This window comes from Oppia nitens, unplaced genomic scaffold, assembly GCF_028296485.1.
Source record: "Oppia nitens isolate AA-2021 unplaced genomic scaffold, nextdenovo-longstitch-racon4-pilon3 scaffold4_pilon_pilon_pilon, whole genome shotgun sequence".
Lineage (NCBI taxonomy): Eukaryota > Metazoa > Arthropoda > Arachnida > Sarcoptiformes > Oppiidae > Oppia > Oppia nitens.
In genome coordinates, this window is record NW_026533232.1 from 7,770,822 (window position 1) to 7,792,869 (window position 22,048).

Consider the following 22,048-nt stretch of genomic DNA (forward strand, 5'->3'; position numbering starts at 1 on the left):
AGAGAGAAGAGGAGAGAGAAAGAGAGGAAAGCATAGAGAGACTGAGTGTCAGACAGACATTATTAACACAACTAAGCGCACGGTTCGCCTTCAGGTGCGCGCCGTATGTTTGTATATGTTTGGTAGCACTCAATCCTCACCGATCTCTTCAGTATTTGTTTGCTGACCTTTTGTTTTGTGTGTAAAGACGTGATTCACGTAATAATTGCTTTTAATAAAAGTATATATTCAACAAAAAAATCTTATGTAACAAACTCTACCAACAAATTAATAATTTATTATTAATTATAAATCTTCAAATCATTTGGTAAATCCTCATTGATTTTTGTGATCATATCTTGTCTAATGTGTTATCAAATCGCATATCATTTTTATTTGTGTTTAAAATTCTAATCTTATTTTAACTTTTATTTCAAAAAATAATTTTTAACAGCATATAAATTTGTGATACAAACATAAAAAAGTTCAAATGTATTTCTAATAAATTTAGTTTAATCGTTAATATAAAAAAAGATACTTTAAATTAGTACTAAAAGTAATTTTTATAAGAAAAAATCTTTAAAATGAAATGCGATTTAAATACATTAATATGCAGTATTATTATAATTGTAAAATTATTAATTAGATAATTATTTAATTTATAATAATAAGTAATGTTGTATTTAATCTAGTTTTTTGGTCAATTGATAACATCAATCAGTTATGTCAGTGATGTCACCATTGCCTCATAAGATGGCTAATGAAATGACTGATTTTCATGACGTGAGTATTTGATTTGATTTGATTTGATTTATTATTATTATTATTAATATAACAATTTGTTAAAATTAATGCATTTTGATAACAAATAAACAACAATAATAAATGCTAAGTATTAACTATTAATCTTAATATAAATCTCAGTATGTATTATAAAATACTATTTAATTTATAATGTTAACAGTGATAATCATTTATAGATTACATATTATTTCCTTCAATAAGCTATGATATTGTGGTTTAGACTTATAGAGCTATTAAAACTATTAGACTAATTGGTAAATGAATTCTAGATTTAATGTAAGCTTTAAAATAAAAATAATAAAATACTTGTCAATTGTTAATATATGAGTATATATTTGGTGTATATTTACTGTATAGTCTAATAATGAACTCCCTGTTCAATATAGATGTGGCAGGATATCGAGAGTGTGCTGCTTATCAGTGACGGCCTTCAATATGCACCGACAACCGATACCCACCGATATGTCATGTCGTCACAGACACCAACCACTCAACCACCGACACCACAAAGTCAAACCCCACACAACATCAACGGCAACGATGTCTATGTAAAGCCAGAGTACAGTCATATAAAGTCCGAGTATGACTACCACCAGAATAGCCACGAGACAACCTATGATCAGATGGTGCCGTATGTGACCGATAATAACAATTACTGCAGTGTCTCGCAGTGGTCACAAACACATAACCAACCAATTCCACCGCATCATCACCACCAACAACAACAGCATCCACAACAAACTGTTAATAACAACCAATTGTGCTCACGTATAGAACGTATTGGTGGTCATCATAACCACCACTCGGGTGCCAAAGAGCCGTCAATACCGTCAACGACACCGCACACTCAGGTGAACGGGTCGACCAGTTATTATTGTGATCAATATTCAGACAATACTTATCTACACTGGAATTCCGAGCAATATTCTTATGGAAAGGCATCTCAAGTAACCCCAGGCCATGTTCCCGGCCATACAGTAGTCAATAATTATACTATGAATTATCCCAATGCAAGTGCACCGCTACATCACCACCCGTCCCATAGAAGTCTAGTAACCCCTCCGGCGTCTCCACATCTTGCTGAATTGCTGTCAACTCAAAGTAAACCATCACCAATAGGACAGGTAGCCAATGCCCATACGCTACACACTCATCTAAATAATATAACAATTAATTGCAATACAATGAATACGGCATCGCTTCAGAATACAGCTCCGACGCAAATACAAGTGGGACAGATTGGCCACCAAGTCATACCTGGAGCTGCTGTTGGTCCGCCAGTGCAACCAACAAAACCACGTAGAGGGCGACGAGCCAGAGGGCCCAAGAAAGTGACTTTACATACCTGTTCCTATCCGGGCTGTACTAAAACTTACTCAAAGAGCTCACACCTGAAGGCTCACCTGAGGACACATACGGGAGAGAAGCCATATCAGTGCAATTGGAAAGGTTGTGGCTGGAAGTTTGCCCGATCTGATGAACTCACCCGACATTTCCGTAAGCATACCGGCGACCGACCCTTTCAATGCCGACTCTGTGAACGAGCCTTTTCCCGATCCGATCACTTGTCGCTACATATGAAACGACACGCAGAGATTGTTTAGACCAAAACATCACTATTGTCTGTACATTGACTGTCATAATAATAATAATAATAATAGTATAATACATTTATTTAATTAACTAAAGTGAGTGCCTGTTTATGACTGTCCTATGAGTGCCACTGAAAAGAGTTTTAACAATAATATAGTAATAATATTAAAACTTGTTATCAAAGTTTGTTAGAAAAAAATGTTTCGCTTAAACAAACTTCTATCTCAATGGAAATAATTTTATTGAATGAATGACTGGAAAATCATTTAATCCCAAAATGAATGACATTATATACCAGTATATCAGTCAGTATTGTGTGTCCATATTATTTACTTCATAAATAAAATGTCACAAAAAAACATAACGCAAAACACATTTTACCAGAAAATTGTTATTAAATATCCGATAAATCTATGGTTTGAGAAAATAGAAGAGAGAGAGAAAAAAAAGAAAATCTTCAAACAAAGAGTTTTTATTGGGAACAGTAGTGATGGCATAGAGAAACCAATGACTCAACTCTGCGTGAATTACCTATCAATTGGTTAGTTATGAGGAACTGGAGCTGCAGTGAGAGCTAATTACGAGATAATGTGAACACCGGCAGCCAAAAGGAAAGATGGTTTTTCAAGTGGAAGTCAGTCAGTTTCAGCTGTACCGCACCGTTCGGTTCGTGTGTAATATATATATATACAGTATGTGTGTTGAGGACCTGGATGTTGTCGGGACAGCTGTATTCACATGAAACACACACATATATATATATATATATATATATTTATACACACATGAAATTCATATAATAAGTTATGTTAGTTATGCTACTAAACCGTATGCTTTTTTATTGTGGCTGACATGAGAAAAGTTTTGGAAACATAGTCCCAAACTGTATGCACTGTAATGCACTGGTAATGAGTGTGAGAGGCCATCAAATGGCATTTAAATGACAAGAGTATCGCTATATACCTACTGATACCACACTATACCAAAAGTGACAGTACTGTACACATAATATACACTCACATTACATTGAGAGAGCTCTGGCCTATCACTTTATACAAGGTATGGCCCAAAAAATAATAACTTTTCACTTGAAACACAGCCAGCAAAAAACATATTGTATTTTATGTAATGTATGTCTCAAAAGAAAATATATGCAACAAAATTGATAGCAAATAAAAAAATGTTTGAATTTGTTCCGCATTTTGCAAAACTTAATGAATGGTGAAAGCCTTTTGACAGTAAAACACAAAAAATATATATACGATAACAAACAACAATAAGTCAGTTATTAACATAAAAAACTTTGTATTTTTGCTTTAGCTATGAAAGAGAAACGATAACCGAAAAAAAAACACAAAAAATGATTACAATAGAATTTTAGTCGATATACAAAAAAATATATGAGAAACCATATGAAAAGCTCATTGAATAGAAAAAAGCAAAACCAATTTACTCATTATATTTAATAATCAATTACTTATAGATATCTAAACAAAGCTATTATTGTATTCATAACAAAAAAATATATATACATATATTTAATATAATTTATATATATTTATAATATGATACAATATAGTTAAGGTTTCTTATATATGTAGAGTATGTAAGGTATTTACAATGTATGACTCAGTAAAATTTTAAATACCCAATTACTAAATAAAAACTAATAGGATAAATGTCATATTAATTATGTAAACCAAACAAACATAAACAACAAACTTTTTATAATTTATAAATTATATAAACATATAATGATTGCCTAAATGAGTGTATTTTGTGTGTATATAAAGAATTTGCAATTTCATAGTACAATATCTTTCTCTCTCACACTCAAACATACAGTACATATACAGTGTCTAAAAAAAGTATAGATAATTATAAATCAAATAAACAATAGAGTGAATGTGAATTTGCAAAATTGTTATGTTTTTATTGTGATTTTTTTTGTTGTTGGTTATCAATACTTTTGAGAGGACATTACATGTCAGTCCATAAATTATGGATCACATTATTATTAAATTAAACACCATTAAAAGGTCAAACAAATATTGAAAATATTTTTTAAACAAGAATACGATTGAGGGTTATATATTAGTATATACATACATATATACAAAATAGTTTATATTGATGACAATATCTGTACATAAACAAAAAATATAGTGATATAATATTTTTTATTCCTCATTATTTCATAATTACTCAAAAAGATCTGCTGAAAAAAATAAAATAAAAATACCGTAAAAGGAAATACTCGGATAATTTTAATTAATTACTCCTAATTAGCAAATTAGTTACAATCAATACATTTTATTCTGTGCCACAAAACAAAATGTTTAAAACAAAACAAAAAAATCAATATTTCATAAAAACAGGTTATTTATTAACAAACAACTCGTCTATAACTAACCTAACAATTAATATGTTATATATAAATATGTTACAAAATTATAAGTGTAATAAATTTTTAAAAATTCATACCAATAATAATAAATAAATAATTAACATATATATATATATATATATATATATTATTATTATTATATGATAATTGTTGTGCTCTTAATAATAAAATTGTTTGTAAATTATATATGCCTATAAATATTGTATAAATAATATATATGTATAAATATATATTATATTATTATTATTCTTATTATTAAACTTGTAATCTATATAAAAATTCTTAATTATAATTGTATAAAAATGTTATAACATTAATGAAAATTCATAATGATGATTATGATGATAATAATAATAACAATAATAAATGAGATTAAATAAAATGATAATTTGCAAACACTTAAACTTTTTTGTATATGTTATATTATTTAATATACAATTTTCATTGTTATTACATACATATGCAATATATTTGCATAGTATTTGACAATTGAGTCCATGATTTTATCAGCCATTAAACATATGTTGTATTTATTTGACGGCTTTTATCAAAATTACTTTTTTATAGGCAAAAGATGTACAACAAAGCAAAATATAAAAGTATACTAATAGTCAATATAAAGATAATATAGTCTTTATTATATTTGTTATATTATATTTGCTTTTAAAATTTTTATATATAAACTGAAATATAAAGTTTTTTGATATTTTATATATCACATCAATTATTAAAATGTAATAAAATTATTGACCAACCAAACAGCTCAATTGAAAATATTAAGCCATATAATGGTTATAGATTTTTATTATTTGCTTAATAAATAATAATAACAATACATTTACTTTTTATATTTTATATGACATTTAATAATATATTTATATTTTGTCAAAAAAAGTCAATAATAATCTTGAAAATTGCATTAATAAATTAAACAAACCAAAAATATTTTCTCTAAAATTTAGTGTAAATATTTTTTCAAACATATTTTAGTGATGTTTGAAAAAAAGTGTCACAAAATATATACTTAAATTATGTTTCAATGAGATTGTTAGCTAACTTTTCAAGCGTAACACACAATACATTTAGACTAATAGATAAATTTTTGGAGACAACTAAACAGACAAAATATATTATTATGTCTAATAGATAACATGCAATAGAAAATTAAATATAGTGGAGACTCAACAAAAAAAATATATATATTTAGTTTTGTGGTTTTTTACTGATTTTTTGTTTTTGTTTGATAGGCAAACACAGAGGTATATAACAAATTGAATCAAATGGCAAATAAAACGAGTGTATAGTCTCTATACTATAGACATTAACAAATTGAATGCATTGATCATTGAAATAATGCAATCATTAGCCGATGTCAGCAGTGATTTCACTGAAGAAAACGTTTTTTTTTGTAAAACATTTTTTTCAGTAGTGATAAAAAATATATTTTTATATTTACAATATGTTGTGTGATATATGTTGTTATGCCTGTTAACTGTGTGTATCTAATACTGTCTATAGTGGGTGAGAGTGTGAGAGGACATATATAATATATATATATTTATAGGTATAAACTGTATATACAGTATATATATATATATATATCAAATATATGGTAAGGTATGTTGTGATGCACTGTTGGTATTGCTTATGACTTCTTGAGAAAGAAGTGTACAACAAATAAGACAACTGAATGGCAAGTGCTGAGGCCTTACTAGAGGTTCAATTTTTGAGGCATAATAAATGGCACAGTTGGATTCAGGGACAGTGATTGATGGCACTGATGCTCAGTAATGTCTAATTGCTTATCACTTTTAGTGTATGTTTTACATATACTGTACACTATTACTAATATATATAATACATTAAATACTGTTTGGGTCACTCATAGATATTCATTCATATCGTTGTATAATTCTATGCAAATAAAACATTGAATGCCATTATTATTATTATTATTATATTAAACTTATACCCGTATATTTCTCTCACGGTTAGCCCATATATTGTATGACTTATAAGTATATATATATAAATAAATATGAATATTATTATTATTATATATTCAATGAATTGCTAATACAAAAAATAGCGCTTAAAATGCGTGGTCTGTAAGCCATTTAATGGCATTTTTTATATATCGCTTTCATACTCGGCATGTGATCTCTACTATTCATTTGTTTGTACCAACCATTGACTTCTTGTAGGAGCTTCTCATTTGTATACATCGATCCTAACCATTACTACCACTATTACGAAAACAGATATTTACTATAATATAACAAAGATAAAGCTATTATCATAATAGTTAATAATAATAATAATAGGAATTAAAGTTGTTATTTTAAATTTACAAAAACAAATACAAAAAAAACATATTCAAAGTGTAGTACACTTATCAGCAAAAAAAAACTAGTATTTAATCTATTTTTATTAGTTGTCTAACACTACTCTTGAAGTTTAGTAGAAAATTAAACTAATGATAAAATAAGGAAATACTCAATATATATAGTAATTTGCAATAAAATATAAGACAAGAATCTATGACTACAAAAATCATAATCTTATATATAAATTATATATCTATCTGTTTATCTATCTATTTATCTAACAATATGTACAATTCATGTGTACTATCTATTGAAAAACAATCTTTAATTGAACACAACACGTGTTTTTACACAACAAGAGATTGTGGTGTTTGTGTGTGTGTGTGTGTGTGTGTGTGTGTCCGCACACATACATCGATAGACACCATAACAGCCACTCATATCTGTAACACAGCGTGAGATTTAACATAAAAAAATAAAATTAAAATCTTTAAAAACCATGGCTTTTAAGGTATATACAGTATATATTGTACACTCTTAGGGTTTCACTGGGGGGTCAGTGCCTAACACTCAGTCTAACCTAACGCTAACACTCTAACTATCGTTTTGTGTGTGTATTTACCGTACAATATATTATATATATTATTGAAGAATATTCACTCATTTTATATAAATTGGTTCTTATTTTTATATTATTAACTATAGATAAATGCCATAACTTTTAGGCTCAAAGTGCGGTGTTATATAAAAAATAGTTAATTTTTAAATTATATGTTGAATGGTATGCCACCACCACATGCGATATGATGAGACACATATTGCACTGTTATAAGTTAGATAACATTTATTAAAAAAAACTTCAAAATATAGATAAATTTACGGATTAATGGCTACACACCAGTCAGTATCAATGTATTGGTTGGCAGTGAAAAATGATAACAAAAATCACCGCTAATTTGCTGCCAAAACAACATATCCACACAAACTTAGTGATGTCATTGTATGTAATACTATGTATAGACACAAACACAACAACAACAACAACAACCACACAACTAACGCACACTTCTATATTGTGTGTTATTATCACTTAACAAACTCATTGGTAAATATCGTGTGAAAAAATAGGGATTGAAATATAAGACAAAAAAAAGAGAGAGAAAAAAATAGTTTTCATTTATTTCATTAACATTAGAATGGCTTTCAAAACATTTGTATAGATTTTAATTGATTGTTGAGATGAATGGATGTGTGTGTGTGTGTCTGAGAGAGAGAGAGAGAGAGAGAGAGAGAGAGAGAGAGAGAGAGAGAGAGAGAGAGAGAGAGAGAGAGAGAGAGTATGCAAGTGACTGAGTGAGCATTGAGTGATTATATAAGCAAAAAAGTCAATATTAGCCATCAGTTTTAGCATTTATTTATTAAACGACTTTTTTTACTTTAAACTGTTTTTTAATTTAATTGAAGGAATTGTGTATTAAAAAGTAAACTTAAATTAAAAGTTATTTACACACTTGTGTTTCGTTGACTGTGTGTATAGTGTCAGTGCAAACATTTTTGATGATTACTTTTCACGCAATATTAGCTAAACTTTTATAATATCATATCTAAAAGTAATCATTGAACTTAAACTAATCAATGAAAACTGTTTTATTTTGTTTTATATATTTTTAAAATTTTTAGCGACCAATTAATTTCAAAGTCACTATAACAGCTTGAAAAACACTTTATATGTCAAAAAGTTTGTTAATTTTAAATAGCTTTTTATATAAACACTAAATAAACACTTTCAATACTGAACCATAAAAGAAAAGTTGATATATAATGGATAATTACTTTATATGTTTTATAACAAATAAAAAAATTATTATAAACAGAAATCATAAATTAATTTATACTTTAATTTTAAAAATTAGATATATGGCATTATTTAAATATGTTAAAGAAATTTTTTTTTTAATTTGTATAATAAATATTCTTGAGTATTTTTTTTATTAGTTTTAGTAAAGTGACAATTTTAAAAAATTGATAAACAAAAAAATAACAATAAATTAATACTGTATATTATATAATTTGAAATATACTGCATAAAAAATAAAAATTAAATCACATGTCTTTACTATTAACAATCAAATCCTAATAAAATATAAATTAATTTAAATTTTTTCTTAAATGTATTCTCTCTTTATTTTTCTTTAATTTAATCTTATAATTGAAGCATTTAAGTTTGAATTAATAAAAAAAAATATATATATATTGAATATATAACTATTATATAACTCTACATATTTGAATATCAATTCAATTACTTATTTAGTAGCTAAAGAATAAGCCATAAAAACTAGTTTTATTAGTTAGGTTTGCTATGCACTGAGTTTGAATCGTTTAATTGATGCAAATTTTATATTTATTATTATTATTATTTATTATTATTATTTAACTGAATAAATGCATAATTATTTCTCTCTCTCTCGAAAAAAAATCATTATTTTGTCAATTTATATGTATAGCACAGGTAATAGTTTTTATACCATTATAGCGAAGGGCATACATATATAGACAAAAAGATTTTCGGTAACAATAGGAAAGAAAAAATACTAAAATAAAAAAGTTTTTGTTTCATTAATTAACGCTTCAAATGAATACAAAATGTGAATGTATTTAACTAACTATTGTTGTGATAGAAAGTAACTTTAAAGACACACACATTATAGCATAGTATATAACACTTTGAAAACCAATTTGTTGTTTAAAGTCATGGCTGACTCATAATAATCTCTCTCTCTTTCTCTCTCTCACTCACTTACTCACTCACTCACTCACTCACTCACTCACTCACTCACTCACTCACTCACTCACTCACTCTCGTATACACACTCACTCATTCACTCACTCATTGAATAAATAATAAATATAAAACTACTTTCGTTATAATGTATTGGATATTATGCTGTATTTAAATAAATTTAAGGATAAAATCATTCATAAGCATCCCACTTGTTTGTATTGTCTCAATATACTAATAATATTATTAATATTTAAATTGAAATAAAATATTTTTTAATAATAAAAGTAAAGTAAAGCAAAACAATAACTAATCAAAAATATTAATAATTAAAATTCATATAAAATGATGATAGACTTGACAATTTTAATACATTTTTTTATCATAGTAATGCATTTATGAATTAATAATGTATATGTGTTCAATTTTTTGTTTAATAAAAAAACAAATTTGCATTTATTAATGACTATTTTATAGGTTATGCTTAATATTAAAGCAATAAAATAATAAATTAATACAAAATAAAAAAATACATTAATAAATATAATTTTCATTATTATATTTAACATTATTATTAAATTTAAATATTATAGTTAAGAAAATATAGTTAAATGTAAAATTGTCTATTAATACATTGTATTGTATTCATTGTATAAATTCACTCTATAATTTAGTTATATTATGATCAAAATATTTTTTTAAATAGATTTTTTTCTGGAAAATATATTATTGAAAAGTGAAAACTATTGAATCGATGGGTCAAATAGTTTGGCAAAAATGCAAACAATTTGTGGTATTTGTTGTTTAAAAAAGTAAATTTTTCAACAATATTTGCTTTAATATAAAAGACTTTTTATTGCAAATATATATATACTTTATATACGTATTGCAATGGTTTATAAATATAGTGCTATTTAAAGGGTCGGCTGATACATGGCCTACAATTAAGGCACTATAAGGTCTAGGGTCAGTACGTGTTGATAGACATATTGTTGGATAGCCTTTAATTTAGTGGATGCGGCCGACACTCAATCACAAGGTTTTGTGTCGACTTATCAACCAATGTATTGACTGGTCTTTGGTAATAGTGTTACACTATTGCAGAGCACAGTTGGCTAAACATTTAACATCAATTGCTTTGGAGGAAACCTATGTAACTGTTTTACACACAAACTGATCGCTACTTATACAATGAGACATTCAATTATACAACGATTGCCTTTCAAATCAAACATTTATATAATAAATATTAGAAATATTAGAGGTATAACATGTTTTAAATAGTATTGTATATGTATGCGGCTAACCATAAATGGGTATCCACTATAAAAAACAAATTGTCATTAATTACATGACTTTATGTTTAAAAGTAAAATATATAAAAAGATTTTTCCATTCAATTGTGTTTCAGTAATGGATATAACATTACCAATGAATAGCCATTAGTTAAATGTTTTTTTTTATTTTGCTTAACCATTACTTCAACCATATGTTTGCTTTTTGAAGAAAACCTAATGATTTGCATATAATATCAATGAATTTAATACAATGAAATGTTTTAATACAAAACTAAATAAATACAGTATATTATTATAATATAAGAGAATTGTTTGATTTTTGAATATAATTTTATGTAACACTAATCATTTATTACAAAAATAACAACATTTCATACACTTTTATCTATCATTAGATTATTATTTGTTGTGGCATAATGTCTAACAAATTATGATAATATTATAACATTTTATGGCAAATCATTGAAATTACATTTTAATATAATAGTAAATAACAAGTTTTATTATTAATATAAAAAATGTATAAAAATAGATTTCTATTGAATTTTACGTTATATTTTATTTGAAGTTATGATTAATGTTTTTTTTTGAGATACTAGTGTAAAGTCAATTGTTTTTTTATATAATATCAAATTTGTAATATAGAGTATATTATTTTAAAAATATATTTATATTGTATTTAACAATAAACCACATACTTGATTATCTTAATAAACATAGTTTTAAATGAATTGATATCTATATTTTTGCCAGTCAGCAATATAAAAAAAGTATAGTAAGTTATATGATGTATTATGTATTACAAACAATTGATTATTTAATAACATCAATAGATTTTTGTTTTTTATTAATATTAAATAAATATTGTTTTCAGAATTTTTTTTAAATTTTTTCTTAATTTTTAATAAAATACGTTTATTTTCTATTCAAATCATTCATCAATTTTTCTATATTATACACACAAAAAAAATAAAAGTCAAAATGGATAGTCTAGTATTTGTTTGATGTCTATTGTAATAATAATAATAATGACAATATAATTGACTGAATGTCGACATATTTCCCATTAAAATATTATATTATCATTAGTTTCAACTCTTTTTTTAAAAAATAAATGATAAATGATTTAATCAAATAATATTGATGGACTAAATTATAAATACAATACAGTATATACAGTATACTGTAAATAAAGAATTATATTTATAAAGATTTTCAATGACAGTGTAAATGATTGTTTGCCTATTTATTAAATGATAAAAAACATTTAGATGTATATTTCATATATTCAATAATCAATGACTGACATTATGTTTTTTGTCAATGTTTAATATCAGCAATATATATATATTGAGATTATTTGTAATGTTTTCATCACCGATGCATAAGATTGTGTATATTATTTGGTAATATCTATAGTTTTGCTCTCTCTCTCTCTCTCTTTCTTTCTTTCTTTCTATACATTTATTTATTTTCTCTGTTTCATTACTATTTGTTTTGTGTGTTAGCCATCAATAGTTATATATATATATACAGTATATTTACAGTACTTTTCAATGTTTGTCTATTTGTCCGACTCATTCACATAACATTAATAGTCTTTTTTTATTGACATAAAACTATTGGTACTAATAGTTATTGACTTGATTTCTAGCGAAATATTTTCCTATTGTTTTTGAGGCAAATTTATACAAACATTGTGTTTCCGTTAATGAAAATATTTTTTAAATGGCATTTTTGTTTAATTAATTTTTTTCAAAATGGTAAACATTTATAGATTATTTTTTGTTATTAATAAATAATAATTTCCTGTAACTAACTTATATCTATCACTATAAACAAAATGTCAAAAATAAATAGCAATCGATGTCTTGGATAAAAAATTGGTTGTCTTATAGTTTTTTTGTACATTTGTTGCAATGATTTGTTATAAATATTGTGTTGGTGTTTGTCGATATACAGTACAAAATCAAGTTTTATGTAATTTTATTATAAGTTATAACTTATATAGAAATATATACAATTTTTTTAACAACAAATTCAAATTGCAAAACTTTTAGGTTATAATGTCTAAATGTTCATAAAATTTAATGCAAACAAATTTACATAAAAGATTCAAACTTTATACTAAATATAGTTTTTTCTATGCATACAGTATATTATTGTATATAATATTACATAAAATTTAATGATTATCAATATATTGTATAATACTTTGCATATTACAAAAAATAATACGAAAAAAATATAACACTTAAAATTTTCGTTTTGACTTTTGATAGGCTTTCAAAATATAATTTTTACATATAATAATAATAAATATAACTAATATATATTAAATAAATAAAAAATATATTTTATTAAAAAAGCGATTTTCTTAATATAGGAAATTTCCGAATTGATTAGTAATGCCATAGAATGTCAAACACTCCTATAAATAAAATTATCGATTAATTCATTTGTTCTCATTTCTAGATAATATAAATTTATATATATATATATATATATATATATATATACTGTATATCTTATAGTAAGTTAAAATTTTTAATATTTTATAATACAATTTTTTTACACTATATACCAATACTATCAATATTATTATTAAATTACTGTTATAATATGTTTAATAATGAAACTAACTAATAATCGCTTAGTTTTATTTTTGATGTCATTTATAAAAATTGGTGCAATTTACTATATTTATATCATTGAGCAAAAAAAAGTAATAAATATAAAATTTATAAATTAGAAAATCATAATAATTTATCATAAAATGGTTACAAATAAAAGATATATATACATGAGTTATCTATCATATAATAAATTATTAGCAATGATTTTTTTCTGGATTAGCTTTATATAACCTTTACTTATTGTAGAATAGATATAATGCACATAAATATATAATAGTGTTTTTTAGGTTAAAACACTTAAAAATATTAAAACAATAATTTAAAAATTAAGTTATGAATAATAATCTGATATTATTTAATCGTAATATACTATAATATACTAAACTTATATGATAATACTAAAATATATAACTCTTTTTTTTGGTTTAGTCGTAATATTATTTAAACATTACATTAAATCTTAACGATAAACTTGAAAGTTTTTCATAATATAAAATGCATTATTTGTATATTATAGATTATATATTTGTTATTTATATAATCACTAAATAAGAGTTTGTGGGCATTTGGTATCTTTCTATAATATATTTATTGTTATTCACACACACACAAACACACACACAGAGAGAGAGAGAGAGAGAGAGAGAGAGAGAGAGAGAGAGAGAGAGAGCCATAAATCTAATGATAAGAGATTAAACCAATAACTACAGTAACAAACATAATAAAAACCAATTGAAAAACAGTCACAACAAAGCCTTTTATGCATTTTGTTTGGCAGTCAAAGCAAACCAATGACTTGTTTGTTAATGTCATAATCAAAGACAACACATATTACTTTATTTGCATTAAAATCCTATTTAAAAAAATCTTTTTAAAAATAAAAAATTTTATTTAATTTCATTTGCATTTATTAAGCACTCATATTTGGCAAATATGTTATGTTTTTGTCTTAAATTGTAAAACATTTATTGCTTGTATTTAAAAAAATATGAAAACTAGATAGTTAACTTGATGATTATAATCAATAAAATATAAATATAATTAAAAAATACAATTCAATTTAGGTATTCACTTTAAAGTAACTATGGTCATATAGTGCATGATTTAATCTATTAAATAATTACATAAAATATTAAATAAAAATTACTTATATAAAAGTACATAATTATTATTTGCTTAAAAATACCTTTATTATTTTAACCACTTCCAAAAATACTGTAAAAAAAGATTTATTATATTGATATTTAACATTTCATATACTAAATACTTCCTAACGTTAAATATCATAATGTTTTGGTATTTAAAAAATGATAATAAATTTCTGTTCTTTTAATCTTTATATTTGTATGTCTCTCCTCTTTATGCTTAATATATTTTATTAATTGCTAAACACAAACATAACTTTTAATTAAATATATATTACAGTTGATTAGTTAGTTCATAGTATCGTATATTATTATTTAATATATTACGAGGGTAACCAAGAAAAATGCTTAAAAATTATTTGTGCAAAAAAATGAGATAAATTTAATTAAGTACAACATTTAGACTTAATTTGGTTTTAAAAATTATTTGTATTTGAAAATGACTCTGACACAAAAAAATAAATTAGTTTAGTTTTGAGAAAAATAAATAATTATGTTTTATAAAGAATTAATTTCAAGATTACTCTAATATTTATAATACCATACTTTACGTTAGTTTATTGTGCACTCATATGTCAGTGCCTTCTTTAAAAATGACACCCAAGGCTTATAATTTGAAGACACACACACTTTATATGACCTTATGTTTTGATATAAATTCATGTATTATATTAAGAAAATACTAAATAACTAAACATTTTTTTCTTACAGAATATGGTTTGTAAGAACTGGAACTGTCATCGAGAGGACAGGTATTATAAACAAGTGAATGACGGCTTTAGACAGGCGTTACTCACACATACTAACGATACCATTCATATAATATTTTTGATGATAAAAATAATATTAAAAATATTATCTCTTATATGTCTTTGTGTTTCATTCATTCATTTATTGAATTTATTTTTTTAAATAATGATAAATATTAATAATAAGTATTATTATATAAAATAATATGTAAAATAACAATTGTTTAGAAGACATATTAATGTATTAGTCATATATTGTATAAGTTATAATGAAAAAATAGTTTTATACTACCTGTAAATAGTGTAATACAATATATAAAATAAAATAAAAATGCTATAATTAGTAACACAAAAAAAATTAAAATAATTACAATATCAAAATTGTATAATAGTTATTATAAAAATAAAAATTATTATATTTTATTTAAATAATAATATAACAAAAGTGATTATATGTTTGAATTTGAGTAATTGAAATAATATAAAATTATTTAGACTCATATAATATAAATGTCTCACCCATTTATTTGTTGTTGTTTATAATTATTATCATTTTTATAGATATACCTGTATAGTTTATAATACATAATGTTCATGTAATAAAACAAACAAACACTCACATATATAAACACCTCAAAATGATATACATGTGCCCAAACATTTAAACGATGTTTGGGTCGTTTAACTTATATTTTTTTATAAATCCTTGATTTTTATAATTTAAAAATTATTAAACTATAGTTTATTGTAATTAATTAAAATTTGGTGTATGATAAACTAAGTAATAATATGTATAAATACGTCTAAATAATGTAAAATTTTTGTTGTTAATTTTTAATAACAATAATTTTAATATTTATTTGTCAATGTTTAACAATTTATCATTAAATTTAAAATCTAATTATTGGTTATCTTTCCATGTAATAATTTACTACAAATAAATAAATAAGTCAATAAAAAATATAATAATGTTTATATCGTGATTTAAATATAGCTTTACTTACAAATATATATTTTTTGTTGTTTTACTTGATTGGCAATAATTATTAATTGTATGTAATTATAATTATAAAAGAAATATTTATTTATATAAATTTTTTGTGTTTTATTTTTTATTAAAATTTATTGGAAAAACAGTAACAATAAAATAATGATAATAATAATAAATAAATTACAAATAGCATTGTTATTATTATTTTAGATATTTTGCCATAAAAGGTAAAATTAAACAAATGCTATACAAATGAGAAAATTTATTTAAATCTATAAATATTTTATAAAAAATAAATAACAAAATTAAAAAAGTTTAATTAAAGAGATTTTTGTACACAAAAAATCTCAAACAACCATTTGTTATACAATATACATGTATATATAAAATCAAATGAATTAATAATAACAATAACAATAAAAATCATGAAATTTATTTAAATTTAAAATAATTCATACAACAACAACAAGAAAATATGAGAAAAATAAATTTTCACCAAAAATTAGATAATTTGTATCTGTTAAGTGTCAGCATTATATATAAATTTTTAAATTGCAATTTTAATGATATATATGTTTACCAAAAAAAAAATTAGCATAGCTTTCAATCACAACAATAATTCACCGCTAGTTTTAACTGTCATTTCTATTTATATGATGTATGTATTTGTGATAAATTGTGAATCAAGATTAGAATTTTTTTGTGAATGAATTTTGCATTTTAATAGACATTTACATACAGTCTCAATGATATTAATGTCTTTCTTTATTTTTGTTTAACACTTGATTTACTAGACATTTCATAGATTCAAAAATATTAAACTAAAAAAAATCTTAAACTCTATATTAATATTACTTTAACGATGGGATGCCTGATATCTTATGAATGAATATTTCAATGAAAATATCTTTACTATTACTTAATAAGTGTAAAGTAAAGTGATGTAAATAATATAAAGATTACAATTTTTGATAAATTAAAGTATAATATTGATTATTAATCCTGAGTTTTATATATTTTTTTAAATATGCTAATTTATTTTTATAATATATACAATTATATGGAAAATAATTTTTATAAATATTTTACAATTATTTTGCATATTTAACTAATATCATCTCTTTTAACTTATAATCGATCAACCATTCAATCAATAGTGTTTTAATTACAAAATTATCAAAATAATAAATAATAAGATAAGTGTAGTAGAAATGATAAAATTTAATTAAACTTTAAGCTAGAGATTAATTGAATTTAATTATTTTAAGAGAAATTAACAAAAAAAAATAGTTTCTATAAATAGCCGAAAACAATTTGCCAGATAACAAATGTTTACAAATTAATTTTTTGTTAATTTAAAAAAAACAAGTTTAAAGACCAAAAAAAAAATAGACAACAAAAATATTACACAAAAGGCGTGAATCTTTCAATTAATTAATTTCTATGATATTAGAGTAAAAGTTATTGTTATATAAATATGTTATATCATATATTGTGAAATAAATATTAATAATATAAGTTTGCACTTGGTTTATATAACAAGGTTCAACACACACACACACACACACACACACACACACACACACACACACACACACACACACACACACACACACACACACACACACACACACACACACACACTATGTTTAGGCCACCCGCAGTTAGGATATATCTCAAGTTTGGTGTGAATCACTGGTAACATATCGATAGTCTTTTTTTGATTGCACCACAAAAATGCATATCATTTATATTAAATCGATTCATTGCTCTCTTCAAACATTTTGAAAAAATCATTTCAAAACAAAACGAGTATCACTTTAAAAAAAACAAACTGAATTTAAAATCAAATTAAAGTAGTTTTGTTTCAAGTGATTAGTATCTCTCTCTCTCTCTCTCTCTCTCTCTCTCTCTCTCTCTCTCTCTCTCTATTTTATTTTATTTAACAAAAATCAATTGAAGTGTATATAAAAACGATAAAGTTTTCCTCTTAAATTTTTAAAAACAATTAATGTAAACATAAATAAAATCAGTGATAGTCACTAATTATGAAATGCAATAAACAATGTTTTAAAATGAGTTTCAAAGCTACTGTTAGTCACGCGTTTGCCATCACATCAAACGTCTTCCTAAACGAGAGGACCTCCTAATCAACAACTAATTGATGAGATCTTTGAAAACCTGATTTTATAGTAACATTGATAAACATTTAAACAGTTTTTTTTATTATTGCTTTCTCTCCTCTATACCTGTATTTTTGTATTTAAAATTTTTAAATTGAAAACAAATTGATCTTATTTTTATTATAAAAATAATAAGTTAAAATGTTTTCCGATTAGTTAATTTTTTTAATAAAATAAAAAATGCCTTGAACAAAAAAATTATAATTAAATAAATGTTTTTAGTTTTTTTAAAATATAGTAAGAAAATTAATGCTTATTATTAAAACTTTGTTTATACAAAATAAAGCAACAAATTTGTTTTAATTATTTGTTTTTTTAATTTTTCTTATTATAATATTTTAAAAACATAAAAACTAGATTTCAAAATATCTATTAAGTTTTAATAAAAAAAATGTCTTAAAATAATTTTTTTAACTTTTAATATATATATTGTAGTAAATATTGATATATGATGTAACATAAAAATTAGTTAAGATTTTTGAGATCAATAAAACTAGGAATGCGGTCAATGTATAAATTGATTGATTGATTAAATCCTAGATATAATGGCTTATAAAATACAGTATATTGTGTTTTGTATATATATATGTGTGTGTCTTATTAAATAAAAAAAACAACAACAAAATATTAGATATTTCAAAATTATATTATTTACACATATATTTCATTGGACAGACATTTAAACTGTTTATTTTGTAATATTGTTTTGTAAAAAAATGAAAGCAAGAGATTAGTAATTTATTAATCATTTATTTTTCAAACATTCAATATATTATTATTACTATTATAAATAAGTATTATATAATATATATGTATTGAAAAAATTGGAGATTAAAATTCAGTTTTATGATTAAAAAAACAAAACTTTTTTATGATAAAAGCTAACAAACAAAAATACAGTATAGATCTGAAAAGTGAAAGTTTTTAAAAGCGATTAAACTATTTTTTGTTGCTTTTTTATATTAATTTTTTAAAATATAAAATTGACTGAACACACACACAAATATGTGGGCGTCTGGTGTACGACCTGTTGCCTTAACTTTGTTGTCAGTCATTATCGATATGCTGTCCATACAGAGCACAGTCATATAAAAATATCGTAATAAATGGTTGTATTCATAGCAATATTTTTTTAATATATCATTTATGTATTATATTTCTTGAAAAAAATCGCAATAATTTGTGATATTTTTGATGCCAAAACTAAGCAATGTTGTGATGAGCTATGATTGAGAAAAATGATGTCTAAAGTAGATGTGGAGTGCAAGCGGATGGGTGTCGACCACCACAACCACTGTTACTGAGCACCGATAGCACCGACACATAATGCTGAGCTCTCGGAGCTCTCTCTCTCTCTCTCTCCACTGTTTGTAAACTTAGTCACAGAGAAAATAGAAACAATTTTTCATAGGCTTTAAATAAAAAATATTATTTAATTGCCAAATAAAAAATAATATTATATAAATTATATATAAATAATAATAAAATATAACATTAGAGAACATATAACAGATTTTTAGTTGCTTTTTAAACACCATTTATTACTTCGGAAGTGATATTTTGTCAAATATTTTGTTGAAAATTTATTAATACCTTTGTGTTGCTTAAGAATATTTATGATATGTTTTTAAAATGTTTAACAAATAGATCTAATATTGAGAGAGAAAGAGAGAGAGAGAGAGAGAGAGAGAGAGAGAGAGAGAGAGGAAATTGTTGATAAACTAGCAAATTATAAATGATTTTTTTAATGTATAGCGATATACTGTGAAATTATTTAATTTTAATATATATTATTAATAGTTATTTTATTATTATTATTATTATTACAAATTTTTTAAAGATTATACTTATAAAATTCATAATATGTAAAGCTGTCTACAGATATAATTTTTACAGTAATTTTACTACTGAATTAAATAATATAGATTTAATTTTTAGCATAATAAGTATTATAATATTAATAATTTATTCATGCATTTTCAAAAAAAAATTATTAAAAACTACTCAAAGCTAATTTAGAAATAAACTTTTAATAAATTATATTACTATTAGTTATACTAATAATGATAATAATAATGAAAAAGAGTTTCCGATTTACATCACACTTCACAATGTAGTTAACAAACAGCAAAATAATCGATAAGAAGTCATCAATTATTGGCACTGGAAATGCATTTTTCATTAATAACAGCAATTATAGTGAAGTTTATAAACGTATAAATAAAATGAATGAATAAAAATTTATACTATGAATGGACACAAATTGAGGAAACAAATTATCTGACTTAACTGTTATCTATAAATAATATACAGATATTTATTATAAAATCAGTTTTATTTTTCATATTTTTATTTTATACTCAAAATAAAAGAATTATAAATCATAAATAAAAAATGCATTACAAAATAAAAAATAATTTATCTATTAATATATATATATATATATATATATGAAAACATCAAAATAAAAATATAGATTAAATTTTTATGCTAAAAACCAAATTAATATAAATTATATTTATTAATCAAAATATCAAAATAAAAATTTCTATAAAAATATTAAATCATTTTTCCCAATAATATATCAACAAAAAAAACAGAAATATTGTCATTAACTGTATTTTCTATGATATATACATTATATTGTTTTTATATTATTTCATAGAATTCAGTGTTTCTTTAATGTAATAAACCATAGCGTAAGTTAACATTGTTATGCATTGAGACAACTGAGATTAACATAACATTTATATAATATTGATATAATATTATATTATATATATACTGTACTGTATGTACAGGTACTGAGCATACAGTGTTTATAAACATTATATGTATGTTATTTTAGCATTTTTGAAGGATTCTCTACAAAATTAATATTTGTCACGACATATATATATATAATATAAGTATCATTTAATCATTCATTGATTAAAATTGTATGTATAGTATATACATGTATTATATATATATATATATATATATATATATTGCAAGCACATCAAAAATATTTTTACTGTATATTATTATATCATAGATTTCAAACATATATCGCAATGACTATCATAGAGAAAATGTGGTGAATAACGAAATATTCCGATAAATAATGATTTTTATTATAGTTTTGCACCAAATATTGCCATAAGAAATTGAC

At 23.4% G+C, this 22,048-nt stretch overlaps 1 protein-coding gene across 1 annotated transcript; it reads left to right on the plus strand.

Moving 5' to 3' along the window:
- Positions 1–732: 732 nt before the first annotated feature.
- On the plus strand, positions 733–2,387 carry LOC128960379 (Kruppel-like factor 2). Its single transcript, XM_054306450.1, has 3 exons — positions 733–762; positions 1,170–1,884; positions 2,014–2,387. The coding sequence occupies exons 1-3, from the start codon at positions 733–735 to the stop codon at positions 2,385–2,387; spliced, it is 1,119 nt and encodes a 372-aa protein (XP_054162425.1).
- Positions 2,388–22,048: the final 19,661 nt, after the last annotated feature.